Source organism: Tiliqua scincoides, chromosome 3 (genome assembly GCF_035046505.1).
Source record: "Tiliqua scincoides isolate rTilSci1 chromosome 3, rTilSci1.hap2, whole genome shotgun sequence".
Taxonomy (NCBI): Eukaryota; Metazoa; Chordata; class Lepidosauria; order Squamata; family Scincidae; genus Tiliqua; species Tiliqua scincoides.
The window spans coordinates 24,659,410-24,672,999 of record NC_089823.1 but is presented as its reverse complement, the minus strand read 5'-3'; the positions used below and the strand labels follow the sequence as shown (position 1 = coordinate 24,672,999).

The 13,590-nt window shown below is 43.3% G+C and overlaps 1 protein-coding gene across 5 annotated transcripts in view; it reads left to right on the top strand.

The window, feature by feature from the left end:
- The window catches only part of ATP8A2 (ATPase phospholipid transporting 8A2), a 353,936-nt gene that overhangs the window by 81,621 nt on the left and 258,725 nt on the right, over positions 1-13,590 (top strand). For all 5 annotated transcript variants that reach the window (XM_066618841.1, XM_066618843.1, XM_066618845.1 and 2 more), the window contains one exon: positions 1,570-1,634. In XM_066618841.1, the coding sequence (XP_066474938.1) occupies positions 1,570-1,634 (65 nt within the window). The remainder of the gene's footprint in view (positions 1-1,569; positions 1,635-13,590) is intronic.

Below are 13,590 nucleotides of genomic sequence, written 5' to 3'. Positions count from 1 at the left end.
TTAAGGAATCTCACTGCATTTTTTCTTCAAGATTATTTTTCTCCCTGTAATTTATTTTTTGAAATAACGTGTGCGCGCACACACAGAGAGAAAGAGAGCATATGCTCCTGCATTCAGCGCAGATTTTTTAAAACTAAAAGCAAAGGAGATATTCTCTCTTTTTTAAAGGGGCTTTTGAAAGAAAGACAGAATGCATTCAGATGTATAGGAGGACAGACATCTTGTACTTTTTAATAATTGTGTAGAAGGGGGAATTCTAGTAGGTGTAGCTTTTCTCACCTTTGCACAACAAGCTGCATCTGCCAGAATTCTCTCTTCTGTGCAACTGTTAAAGAGACAGGAACCCTCTCCTCCCTTCACATTTTGTCATCTTTGAGGCAAAAACAAGAAATAAACAATTAGGAAGGTGGGTCTTAGGAATAAACAAATGGAAGGTGGGTCTCATAATGCAGGATGTAGATAAAAGGGGACCCTGTGCCTGACACTGTTCAAAGGCAACTGATCATCCCAGAACCCAGCATCTTCCTGATATAAGGAGTCAAATGTAGCATTGCAGCTCATCACCCTGCAGTCCAGACACCCGGCAGTCATGGCATTGCCCCTTAGCAGCCATTTCCAAGCACTGTGCCATGCCACACTGGTGTGACACAGATTATTTGCAGGTGTGATGCAGGGGAGAGGATCATTTGTTAGTAGGGCCGCTGGGGGATGCGAGCCCCTGCTGTCAGTGCAGTGCGCCTTGTCAGTTGTCAAAAAACTGATGGTGTGCCTTGACAGTTTTAGTGCCTTGTCAGTGTGCTGTGAGATGAAAAAGGTTGAAAATCACTGCCCTTTAGAATGGGTAATGCACCTGAACTTTTCCTTAGTATTCATAGTCTTAGATTCTTTTGGCCATTTCATGGTTACGCCAATGTCTGAAAGAATACTTGTTGAACTGTCTGCTGTTGCAGGGTAGTTTAGCTTGCAACTGTTTTTTGGCTGATAATAGTCTTTTGCATGTGGAACTGACTTTTGTTGCAATCCTATCCACCCTTACCTGGGAATAAGCCCCATTAAACCATTTCTGCCTAAAGTTGCATATACGCAACAGTGATCAAATGTATACACCTGTGGGCTGGGCAGAAATAAGTTAACTATAATAGGGCTTACTTTTAAGTAGGCATGCATAGGATTGGGTTCTCAGGCTGCACTCTTTTCCACACTTACCGGGGAGTAGGCCTCATTTACTATAATGGTCTTACTTCTGAGTAGACGTGCCTAGAATTGGGTTCTCAAGTTGCAGTCCTATGCACACTTTCCTGGGAGTAAGCTCCATTCACTATAAATGGGACTTCTGAGTATAGAACACATAAGATTGGGCTCTCAGTCTGATTTCCTACTCTATAGAGATTTCTTTTTAAAAACTGCCACAGACATTTTTTGTAAAAACAAGAACAAAACCCCACTACGTCTCACTTTAACTTGTTTGCTATGACTGCGAAGAAGACAGGTTTCTTGTCTTTCATAATCACAGCCATATGATATCATCATAGCCATATTGGCAATACCTGATGATTGCTATTTCCACAGGATATTCCTGCCGGCTTGTGTCCCAGAGTATGTCACTCATCCTGGTGAATGAAGATTCGTTGGATGTAAGTAAAATTTGCCATGATTCCTCCTGAACTCAGCAAACCAACCATACAAACAAGATGATTTAATTGCATATGAATTTATCCTTTTGTTGAATGTTGAGTAGATGACCAATTAGCATCTTTCAGTTAAGAAAGGAGACACGGTTATTATGATGTTGCCCAGTGTTATTTTGCCACTAAAGTCCTGTCACTGTGATCTAACTGAGAAAGATAAACTTTGAACAAGGATTTGATATCTACCGTTGAACTAGTGCAGTAGTTCCCAAACTGCTGGGTCGTGACGCACCAGCCAAGGAAGCACTCAGCTCTGGCCCCTTAAGGGGTGGGGCAGGGGGTTGCAGCAATGTGACCCCCAGAATCATGTTGCTGCCAGAGAAAGGGAGGATTCTGGCTTACCTAAAACCAGTACCAGCCTCTCAGGTGTGCAAAGAGCCCCACGGACACATCCACAGGACCCCCCCAAGTCTCAGAAATAATAAAAATCATGATTGGAAGCCACTTCTGGTTTCCAATCAAATGGTGGGTGGTGAAAATGTGTAGGGGCAGGGGGAGGAATAATCATAGTTGGCTTCATTCTGGAGTCATTCTGGACTTTATTCTGGACAAGGTTTGAGAGTTGGTGTATCATTGTATGTAAAAGCAGAAACTAGGAGCTGGAAACCTCCTAGTTTGCTCTATGGCTACTGTGAAGTCAGTTTCAGCCCTCCCAAATCTTTGAAATGGGATTAGCCTGCCTTACGTGGTTGGTGTAAGGATTATTCAGGTAACTAATCTCTATTTTTCTTTGATCGTCCCTATACCAAATATATTGTGTATTCCTTTCTTGGACATCTCTCCCTTGTTAACAAATATAATGCCTCCTAAAGTACTTGGATGTTGAGAATTGTAAGCCACTAGTTCATATTCAGTGGAGGTGGAGCCAGGTTGGTGATCGTAACATTGTGCTAGGCAAGGCGATTGTAACATGCTCTCCAGACTCCAGCCTGGGGTGGATCCAGTGCCCTCGCTAATCCCTCCCACCCATGAACAGAGCTTACCATTCCTGCCATTGTCGCTGCTGATCACCTCCCATGTTCACTCTGCCCTACTGCTTCTGCTGCCCCAGCAGGCTGTGCTCCAGGATTTTCTGGCAGATGTGGCGGAGTGGAGCAAACATGGGGTGGGGGTGATTGGCAGTGACAATGGAAAAATGAAGAGAAAGTGAGAGTGTTTTGTTGTCAGACTGTCCAAGAAGTTGTTGATTTATGAGTAGAGGCTCATAAGTGGGGAAAATTGGTGATTACATGGTGTGCTGTGAATGTATGCCAGCCATTTTCAACCACTGTGCCGTGGCACACGGGTGTGCCGAAAATGGTCCCCAGGTGCACCACAGGAATTTGGGAGAGGGTCTTTTATTAGTAGGGCTATTGGGGGATGTGAGCCCCCCATTGACAGCACAGTGTGCCTTGTCAATTGTGAAAAAACTGATGGTGTGCCTTGACCATTTTAGTGCCTTGCCAGTGTGCCCTGAGATGATAAAGGTTGAAAATCACTGATGTATGCAGTAATATTTAATAGTAAACGGGATGGTTAGTTTGGAGAATCCTCTTTTCCTTCCCAACATAAAAAAACAATAATAATATAATAATAATAACAGGTATTTATATACCGCCTTTCTTGGTCTTTATTCAAGACTTTATTCAAGGCGGTTTACATAGGCTGGCTTTATTTAAATCCCTTATTAAATAGGGATTTTTACAATTGAAAGAAGGTTCTTTCTTTCAGAACCACTACATTCAGGTGTTTCATTCCGATCTGGCTTCACATTCTGGCCTCCATCCTCCCATGCTCAGAGCAGATGGAAATAGCTCGGCTTCAGCTTATCAGCTGCTTCAAGGTCGCACTGTGCCGGTGGCCACTCGACCTTGTGGATGTTATCTTCAGGCAGACGGAGGCCCTACCCTCTAGACCAGACCTCCTGCCCAACAAGTTGATTTTTAACATAAAAAGCCCTTATGGACTGACCAAGAATTGATCTAGTCTGCCATTCCATTCCTATGCTTCTAGAGTAGTGGTTCCCAAATTGTGGGTTGAAACCCACCAGTGGGTCACAACTCAATTTTTGGTGGGTCATGAAACTGAGAAGCTGATAGCTGACAAGGAAAATGAATTGAGTTTTATGAACAGTTAAACTTAGCTACACATGTCTGTTTACTTGCAAGTAGGTGAATGTGCCCCAATCCAGGGCAAGGGGGAATGCAAGGCCACCAGAATGGTCCCGATTCAGTCAACATGGAGCTCAACAAATGCTTCAGAAGACTGGCTACCACCCCCCACACCAAATCATGGCAAAAGCAGGCTTCAGTGGTTGGCAAAATAAACTCTTTTTTTTTTTAGTCTCATAAAGCTAGGTGGGTCCTGGTAGAGTGCTAAAAAGTTTGGGACCCACTGTTCTAGAGGTCTCACAAGCAGAGTGTGAGGCAACAGCCGTCCCCTATGCATCTCCAGGAACAGGCATTCAGAGGTTTAGTGAATTCTGAGATTCCTTTCACAAATTTTAAATTATTCTTCATATTACTCTACTGCTTTCAACAAAAAGTACTTCACAAAGTGGTTTACATAGCAAAATATAGCAATAAATGGTTCTCTGTCTCCAAAGGGCTTGCAATCTAAAAAAGATGCAGAAGAGCCATTTGAAAAGACACCATAATGGGGTGATGAGGGTCAGTTGCTTTCCTCCCTGTTAAATATAAGAGGTGTCTACTTTACAAGGTGCCTCTTTGCCTAGTTAGCCGGGTTTAATAGCCATGATCCTTCACAAATTCATGGAAGATGAGTCTGATCCTTTCAAAAAGCCAGCTCAACTACTGCCTATCACCATACGTCTTGCTAAAGAATCTCCTGTGTTAATTATGCATCTTATAAGAACATCGTTCCTTTCTACAGGTAGCATCACAATTACAGTGCTGTGAAGATTGCCAGCTCCCTGGAATTGCCTGATCAGCACTGTGTCTTGATGCATTACTTCATAAAGACTTATCAAAAATGCATCAAAGGCTGTCTGTTCTAAACCTAGTCACCCAGAGCCGGTATAAAAGCAGTGAAGCAGCTGGCTAACCCCCACAAAGAACTGTTCACAGGAGTGGTCTATTCCGGTAATTAGTGTAACAGTGGAAGCCTGAATTCCTGCAAGATCAAGATCTTCTCTTCCATGAACAGGAAAATCACAAGTTGTAATTGTCCATGGGAGAGATATGCACCATTGTGCAAGTTTGGTAATGTCACTTGTCAGAGCAGTTGCTTATGGGTTAACCAGTTGTAGTTACATCTGCGCCACCTCGAAGCTGAGCAGAAGACTGTAACAGTTTTGAATTCTGTTGACAGCTCAGTCCTGAGTGCCCGGTGCCCAGGGCTGCAGCAGCATCGAAAATGGCTGCCACTGCACCCTGCATGGTCAGCAGGCAGCACTGGCAGAAGGGACTTTCGTTCCCTTCTCCTGGGTAAGGCGAGTAACCCCACAAGGAGCTACTTGAGTCTACAGCTACACAAAGGTCGGTGTAGAATTAAGAGCCTCCGTGTTGGACGGGCAGTCTGACACTGTTGCTCAGGATCTGGTGCAGCAAAGCTCCAGTGGTCCCGCCTCCCTCTTGCCTCGCCCCTCCCCCTGACACACCTCTTCCCCTCCCCCTACCTCCCTTCTCCCCGGAACACCTCCTCCCCACCTCCTCCCATGCCAAGCGGCAGAGCACCAGTGCTCCACTGGTGCTGAGAGCCACAAACGTGACATACAAAATTATACATGGGGTGGATAAAGTGGATAGAGGGATGTTCTTTTCCCTCTCGTGCAACACCAGAACCAGGAGACATCCACTAAAACTGAGTGTCAGGAGAGTTGGAACAGACAAAATAAACATTTCTTTACCCAGAGAATAATTAATCTATGGAACTCCTTGCCACAAGATGTGGTGTTGGCACCTGGCTTAGATGCCTTTAAAAGGGGATTGGACAGGTTTCTGGAGAAAAAGTCCATCATAGATTACAAACCATAATGGGTATACACAACTTCCTTGTTTAGAAGCAGGCTATTTCTTAATGCCAGATGCAAAGGAGTGGCAACAGAAGTGTCTTGTTGTCCTGCATGCTCACAGAGAAGGGAAGTAATATTTTTACACCGCTTTCTGAAACTTTCCTTGCGGAACTCTTCACAGCCTGTTTTGGATTATGTTGTTGTGACTGCTTTGGGGATAATCCTTGAACCTGGCTACTTCACCATTCAGTGTCCACCTTTCTATTTATCCTATGCATATACATGGTGCATATTTCCATATATAATGGAAAAAAGCCAGGTATCTATGTTGTGGGGGCCCCAGAGAAAACTACCATGTTGAATGAACTGTGAAGTTTCCACAGGGGTGTTTGCAACAGAAAAGATACGTTTTAGAAGAGTAAAGGAAGTATTTTCCTAGGAACGTCAAAAGGAAGAAAAATATTTCATTTATTCCTGAGGTTTATATCCCACCAACCAGCCAGGAATGACTCTTGTGATGACTCACACTCAATATGCTAGAAATATATGTATTTGTTTAGTCATACGGCAAAAACAAATTGCACTTACAAATATTTTTGGAACAAGCTAGCCCCTTTCTGAATCCATCTCCTGTAAACTGAGTGAAGGGATTCCAATCCTGGTGCCATCTCCTCCTGTATGTGCAGAGCTGTACATGTGTGCGTGATACTGCACATGTTCCTTGCCATGTGAAGCAGCAGGACTGAATTAGACCCATAAAGAGCAAACCAGTCTGCACTCTCCTTAAAAGAGATCAGCCACTGTGAATAGGTGTGAAGCATTTTATAAACAAAAGTGCCTTCACCATCTTCCTGAAGGTCCCTAGTTAGATAGGCTTCAGGGTGAGCTACAGGGAGGGAGTCATCACAGAGAAGGCCCAGTTCTTTATTTGGTCTTACTCATTTTTGGACAGCAGCCGCCAAAGCATCAAACTGCTCACAGAAACCTGAAAGTAGTAGAGGGGATGACATATGGAAACAAGTACTTTTCCAGAAATCTTAGTTAGGCCCAGACTGTCCATGCCTGTGGACTGAATGCTTATTAAATGCCTTGTATATAAAGTTGGGTTGACGAGCCTGATTATCCTATGACTAAATTCTAGTGGTTTGCCCATGGGCTATTCTTTGCAGTCAACTTTTCCAAAGGGGGGGAAAGCGCAGCTTTGATTTGTTTTATTCATGATTTGTGGCTTGTGGAATTAGGCAAGTTCTATGCTTCCCCCCTTCTCTTTTTTTCAGTCTTCTTTTGTTTTGCAGCCTCACAAACCCAAGCTACTTACCAGCTTAGCAACTTGTTCTATATCAAGTAACATGTTAATGCTGATATCATGCATTTTGCACAGAGGAGGCAAATAAGGAGATTCCCCCCTTTCCTATAATCTGTGCAATAATTTTAATATGCTAAGACAGTGAGTTGGAAAGTGGCAGGATAAATACCTAAGGGGGAAAAATGGGGTCTACGGCTCAGCGTTTTTGCAAACCATGGCTCTCACATCCTGGCAGCGAGGGAGGGAGGCAGCTAGATTGTTCTTATAACATCTGGGGCTGAGTAAAGTTATCTTAATCACCAGCCAAGCTGGAGCAGAGATCCATTATTGCAGGCAGTGGTGGGACTTAGTAAAGGAAGCTAATTAGGAAAATTGGGGGGGGGGGAATACATTTGGGGGTCAGCTTTGCTGTCAGTTTTTATTGCTTGAAGATTTTTAGTTTTTCCTTAATCATACAGAGACTCGGAGACATCAGGTTAATGAGTGAGTTGCACAAGAATGGTATCCAGTAATCAGATGAAACACAAAAAGTGTGGTTAAAAGGATGGAAATAGCCCTCTCCTCTCACCAGCACTTGAGGAGGATAAAATGCAGACTTTCAGACTGTAAATTAGAGAGTCAGTAATGTGTAAAGCAAAGCAGCAGTGCAAACGTGAAATGAAATATACAGCTTTCCACATCAAAAAAGTTCCTTTCCAATCTTGAAATTATTGTCTACAATTACAGGCAAAAAAAAAGAGAAGACGATGGAGTTCCAGCTGCTGGCTAATTGAGCCTCCAGGTTTAAGCACACAGTGAACAGAGTAATTTGAGTATTATTGAGTTACCATTTCTTTTAAAAAGTAAAATAAATGAATTTGAGTTGTGAGCTATGGATGGGCTACAGTACCTTTTAAAGAGAGCGCAAGTCTGTATTTCCATTTCTTATGTACACACGCTTCTCTCATTCTCCAGTGTTCGGTAGCTACTATGCTTCTTTTGCCAGATGGAGGTGTAAGCTAGCAACTGACTCAGGTGGTGTAGTAGATAGAGGGACACAGTAGCTAGGCCTCGGTGAGGGCAAAAGAGCCTTTGCAGTTCACAGGTGAACTCTCCAAAGAATTTGGATTTCTGTATTGGATTTAAGTCAGAACAGAATAAGGTGAAATAAACCACAGAAAAAGGCATTATTATGATTTTGTTTTTACTTTAGCTTGGACTTCAGTGATCAAATATAGCAAAAAGAGGTGCTACACTAGCTGAACTCACTTTCTTCCATAGATGTTTATCTTCATATAAAACAAGAACCATGAGGAATCCCAGCCTTTGTGGAACTGAATGACTAAACTAATCCTGAAAAATAAATAGTATTGAATATTGGGCATTGTATAAGTACCATTAAAGATTTAAGTGACCACAGTTCTAGGAGAAATCTGATATAGCAGGTTAATTTATGGGGAATTCTAAGACAATACTCATATTTTTCTGCAAATGTTTATGATCTTTATATTCATAAATACATACCCGGTTCCCAATCTTACCTTGGTCACAGCACCTTACAGTCAGAGCACCCTGTTGTGGCAATGCCATCACCCAGCTTTCCTGGGTGCTGCCATCTTGAATCCTATGATTAAGGATGGTGATGTCCAGGAGAGCCAGTAAGAAAAGGCTCCTGGGGACATCCTGTGGCAGCCCTGCAAGATCACTGTGGTGCTCAAGGTTCACCACAGTGTGGGAATCACTGCCTTAATAGATTAATCAGAGATTTTGTACAGGCTAGTTTTGCTTTGTATATGAAACAATGACAGAACATCTATGGAACATTCGTCCTGCTAACTGGAAAGAATTGAACAAATATTACAGGATTTGTATCTTATGACTTCATAGGGGTGAAGAAATGGAGGCCAAGGAATGCTCAATCATTATAGTAGTCTGCTTTAGTTATAGTAGTGCAGTCTGTGGTGCCGCTATGGCTAATGTAGAACTGTTATCCATAAAGAGGTTCATGGGATTATAAAGATTCCCCAGTTACAAAACCCCAACTGCTCTTTCCCCCATGAAGTAAACTGTACAGGTACACACTGATAACATTTAATCAGAGGCTTCGTCTCTATAACTATGAGATACCAACTTAGACTGAAGCTATTCCTTTGTGTTTTTTTCCCCTCTAACATGATGCCATGTTGAAAATCCTTGGAGACCTCCTGCAGAATCCAAAACCTAGGGATTTTTTGCCCCATTGCCTTACCGCATTGATTTGAATTGGGTAAGTGGCAACGACGGGAGGGTCAAAGAGAAACCAACCTGATGCCACTCCCTGTCCTGAATCAGAGTTGCCAGTGCTGCATTTAGTCTTTTTGAAAACCATAGGAATCTCAGTCACACATCACCTTCTGTCATGTCTAGTTTTGCCCTCAAGCCAAAGGCTCATAGAATCAGGCCATGAACAATAAATTTACCCAGATACATTTTCAGCCGGAGCTGTATTTCTAAAATACAGTTTTTCTGTGAATGGCTTTGAAAACAGCATGCTGTTATTCAGAACCACGATAGTATCTGTCATTAGCTTGTATGGAAAGGGTGCCCACTGAATGAAATACAAGGCTAGCACCTGTCTTTGAGTTTACCCTCACACTTGGTGCATGAACAACTAAAAAATGTATTCTACCAAGAACCAGAGACTTTGTGTTGATTGACTGATTGACTTTTCCGCTTTGGTGGCAGGGCTGGGCCTGTCTGCACAAGCAGTGTGAATGGAGCTTATTTTATAGTAAGCAACACCAATGAAATTATCCGGAGATCTGTTCCCTTGGGATTTCCAAACATTGTATTCTGTGCTACATCAGTCTATTCAATAAATATTAATTTCTTTAAAATTTCTTTAAAATATTGTCATTGTCACCATTTCCAGACAAAGCTGAGTCTGGAAAACTTTCAGTTTTGCAGTTATTAGAATCCAGTGGCTAGATCTATGTTATTTAATACATGAGAAGTGTGAGAATGTGAATAAGTTCCGTAGACCTGTGAGGTCATTTCTTTGGTAGAAAGGGAGCAGTGTTAATGTGATCAAGAGTATTAGCTTAGCTAATAGGTTTGGTAAATATTAAAAGAGAAAGCTGTTTCTTTCGGGAAATTACTTAGGTAGTTGAATTTCAAAAATGCAATTTGATAGTCATTCACTTCTTTTTTTTCCCCTCTATTAAAATTATTTTTCAATCAATGATGTGGATATCACATTTATTAGAAAAATATTAATTAAGACATCTAAGAAATATAGGAACATCTAGCAAACTATTTTCCCTCTCTTATTTATTTTGTTTTGTAATCTGTAGGGGGGGGGGAACCCTTGAGAATTGCTGAAGGCAATAATTTGTGAGTCCTGAATCATTAACTCTTTGCTAGAACCATCAACCTTGACTGGATTACTCTGCAATAACTGTTTTGTAGCATTTCCTTGCCAAGAAAAATAACATTTAAAATTTTCAGAATATATTGAAGAATCAGCAGATTTGACCATCCACTGGGAATATTTTGGAGGGTGTCTGAGGGATACGTGCGTGTGATGTGTGTGTGATGGAGAGATGCCAATGTGGCATTAAAATGCCACTACAGAGCATGTTCAGGATGATCTCACTTTGCAAATATGGCAAGATTGCCTGACTTTTGCTGGCTGTAACTGGTCCAACAAACTCAGAAAATTAAAAAAAGTGGATGTGGAAAAGATAACAGGCAGCCCAATCCTGAGCTGCCCGGGGCGCACAGCTGCAGCGGCGCCAAGAACGGCTGCCGCCGCATCCTGCATGCCTCAGCCTGCCGTGGGAGGCGCCTTGGGAGAAGGGGATTTTCGTCCCCTTCTCCCGGGTAAGGGAAGCAGCCCTGCAATGGAGCTACTCACTTTACCGCTGATCTAAAGGTCGGCAGTAAGGTAAACCCATTTGTGTAGAGCACCGAGCCCTACATGAACAGAAAGGATCTGTTGGAGCAGAGCTCCACAGGACCCACGTCCTGCCTCCTCACTCCCTCCCCCAGCACGTCTCCTGCCTGCCCTCTCCCTACCCCCTGCCCCCCTCCCTGGAACGCCTCCTCCTTGCCCCCCTCTGCACCCCCGCTTACCATGCCATGGCTCAGCGGTCCATGAGACAGTCAGGCAGTGGATGCTGGGTGCCCGCCCAGCACTGGCTGGCGCTGGGCTACCACAGGCGGTAGCCCGGTGGTAACTTTCGCTGACATGCCTTATGGTATGTTTGCGACAGTGCGCAAGGGCGCCACTGAACTCAGGATTGGGCTCTAAATAACTAGTGTCCCATTCCTCAGTCTGGAGGCTCTCAGAGTAGAGAACAGAAGATAAATGGCACTGCAGGATAAGCCAAAGTTTTCCAGTGGTGCACTATAACTAAACTAAGGTTAGAGTGAGCCCCTTCCCTGTTTTTCTGCCTCATTCACAATCTGGTGCCAAAAAGACATTCATCTCGGAGCCAGGCAAGCCTTCCCAGGAGAAAGCATTTCAGAGATGTGTTGGCCCAGCAAAAACCTTATCTGAAGTCATTACCTATGTCGCCTCCAAAAGCAGGAGGACCTACAAAGGTCTTCAGAGGAAGATCTTAATAGCTGGTTCTATTAGCTGGTGGTGGTCCTGAAGGTAAACTGGTACCAAACCATTTAGGACTCTATTTAAATCCAATTTATTGAGCCACTGCACTGCTGGAACGCATATTCTGGCAGTGCAGTGTACTTTACGGTGGTCGCAAGCCCTAGTTCTGCTAAGTTGGTGTAGGGGATGAGCTGTGGGTGGGAGGACAGGGAAGGAATGGGGTGAAGACTGCAGCAGGGGGAGAATGTCAAGGTCAGGTAGGGGGAGGTATTGATGGCAGTAGCTCTGCCAATATCCTAACCCCATTCTTGGCCTCAACCCATCTACCGGATCCACTTAGACTTGTGCCAGTAAATTAGCTGGTGCATGTCTGAGTAGACCAAATGAGGCAGCAAAGCCTTTCCCTGGGGCAAAGGAGCAAATATTCCCTTACTTTGAGGACGTCTTTGTGACTCATACTCCCCTGCAGGATGTATTGTGTGCCACCTTGGCAAGGCTGCATTGGCACCGGGGGAGTTGCACTAGAATGGGCTCATACAAGAGAGACTGAGCCAAGCCAATCCACTCCATCTTTTTGGTGATGTTGCAGCTGCAGTGCAACTTTGAGGTAAGGAAACAAGCATTTTCTCACCTTGAGAAGAACTCTGTGACTGCCCTACCACCACAGGATAGAGTTTGCACCCTTTTGGCATAGCTGCATCAGCATGGGAAAGTTGGACAGGATTGGGCCCTAAATTCTCCTTTGTTGCATTGGACCACCCTAGGTAAAGGGGGAACATATATTTATTTATTGATCATATTTCTATACCCACCTTTCTCCCCTGGAAGGGACTCAAGGTGGCTTATATATTTCATAATGATGTGGTTATTCAGTAAAATCTTTTCAGCTGTACAGAAAATTCAAAAGCAGAAAGAGAAATGGTTGGTAATAACTTAGAAATGTTGAATTAAAAAACTGAACTCAGCATTTTCTGTTTCTGTACAGTTACAGTGTATGTTAAAAAAAAAAAGAAGTTGAAAGAAGCTGTAGTTCGTGCCACAATTTTTAGAGGAAAACTAGCATTTAACTTTATGATGGACACCCTGATTCAGAAGACATTTATTTCCATACGCATCTAATTGGGTTACAGCAGAACTAATTTCACAGTAAATATGCTCAGGACCATTGCATCCAAGCCACTCAAATTATGCCTGAATTTACCTTCATTAGTGGCATCCAGGGTTGCTGGGAAGAACAGCAGATGTTGATTTGGATGCACAACTTTAAGCTCTTATTTTGCTACCTAATAATTGTAGTTCCATTCATGCTCCCACGTGATGGGCTTCTGAGTTCCTTGCACCACCTTAGCTGCCACACCACACCAATTAAATACATAAATGCATTTGCCATTAAGCAACTTTGGAAAATACAGACCTGCTATATGAGCGAAGGTTAATTAGGGCCAGAAGGAAGCCTGGGGCAGAAAAGTACTACAGAAATGAGGTCCACTTGCCAATTTCCCTGATTATGTAGCTGTTAGATTAAATGTAAGGCTAGGAGAATTGCTCCTTACCCTCCCCAGACCATGGATCTTCCAAAAGTCAATGTACTATGATAGATAATCTGCATGTCCAATGTGCAATTGAACCCCTAACTCCCAGCTGGTAGCACTTCAGCGCCTTAACAGGCAGCCTGAATTATTTAGAAGAGAAGACTTCACCTTCGCTGTTGGGTTCATTATAGGGCTGTGCGTACTCCAAAACAGTTGCCCAGTTCCATCCATGCACAGTACAATCTTATAATTGGGAAACACAAATGGACGTGGCTCAGGTTCCCTTTGGTAGTAAGCAGCATGGGCTGTGGTCCACATGGGCCAAATGTGTGCTGATCCCAGTAGTAATCTTGGCATTCAAGCAGCAGATCATCTCAGATCCGTCCACAGGCACCATTTTAGTTCTTATATTACCAATGGGCAACCCAAAGGGAGAAGAAGAGAGTACCACTTAAGGTCCCAGGATATTCATTGTCTGCCTTATTTCACAGCAAAGGCTTAGGACATATAATGAAAGCAAAAACTGATAAGGTCCAATCACT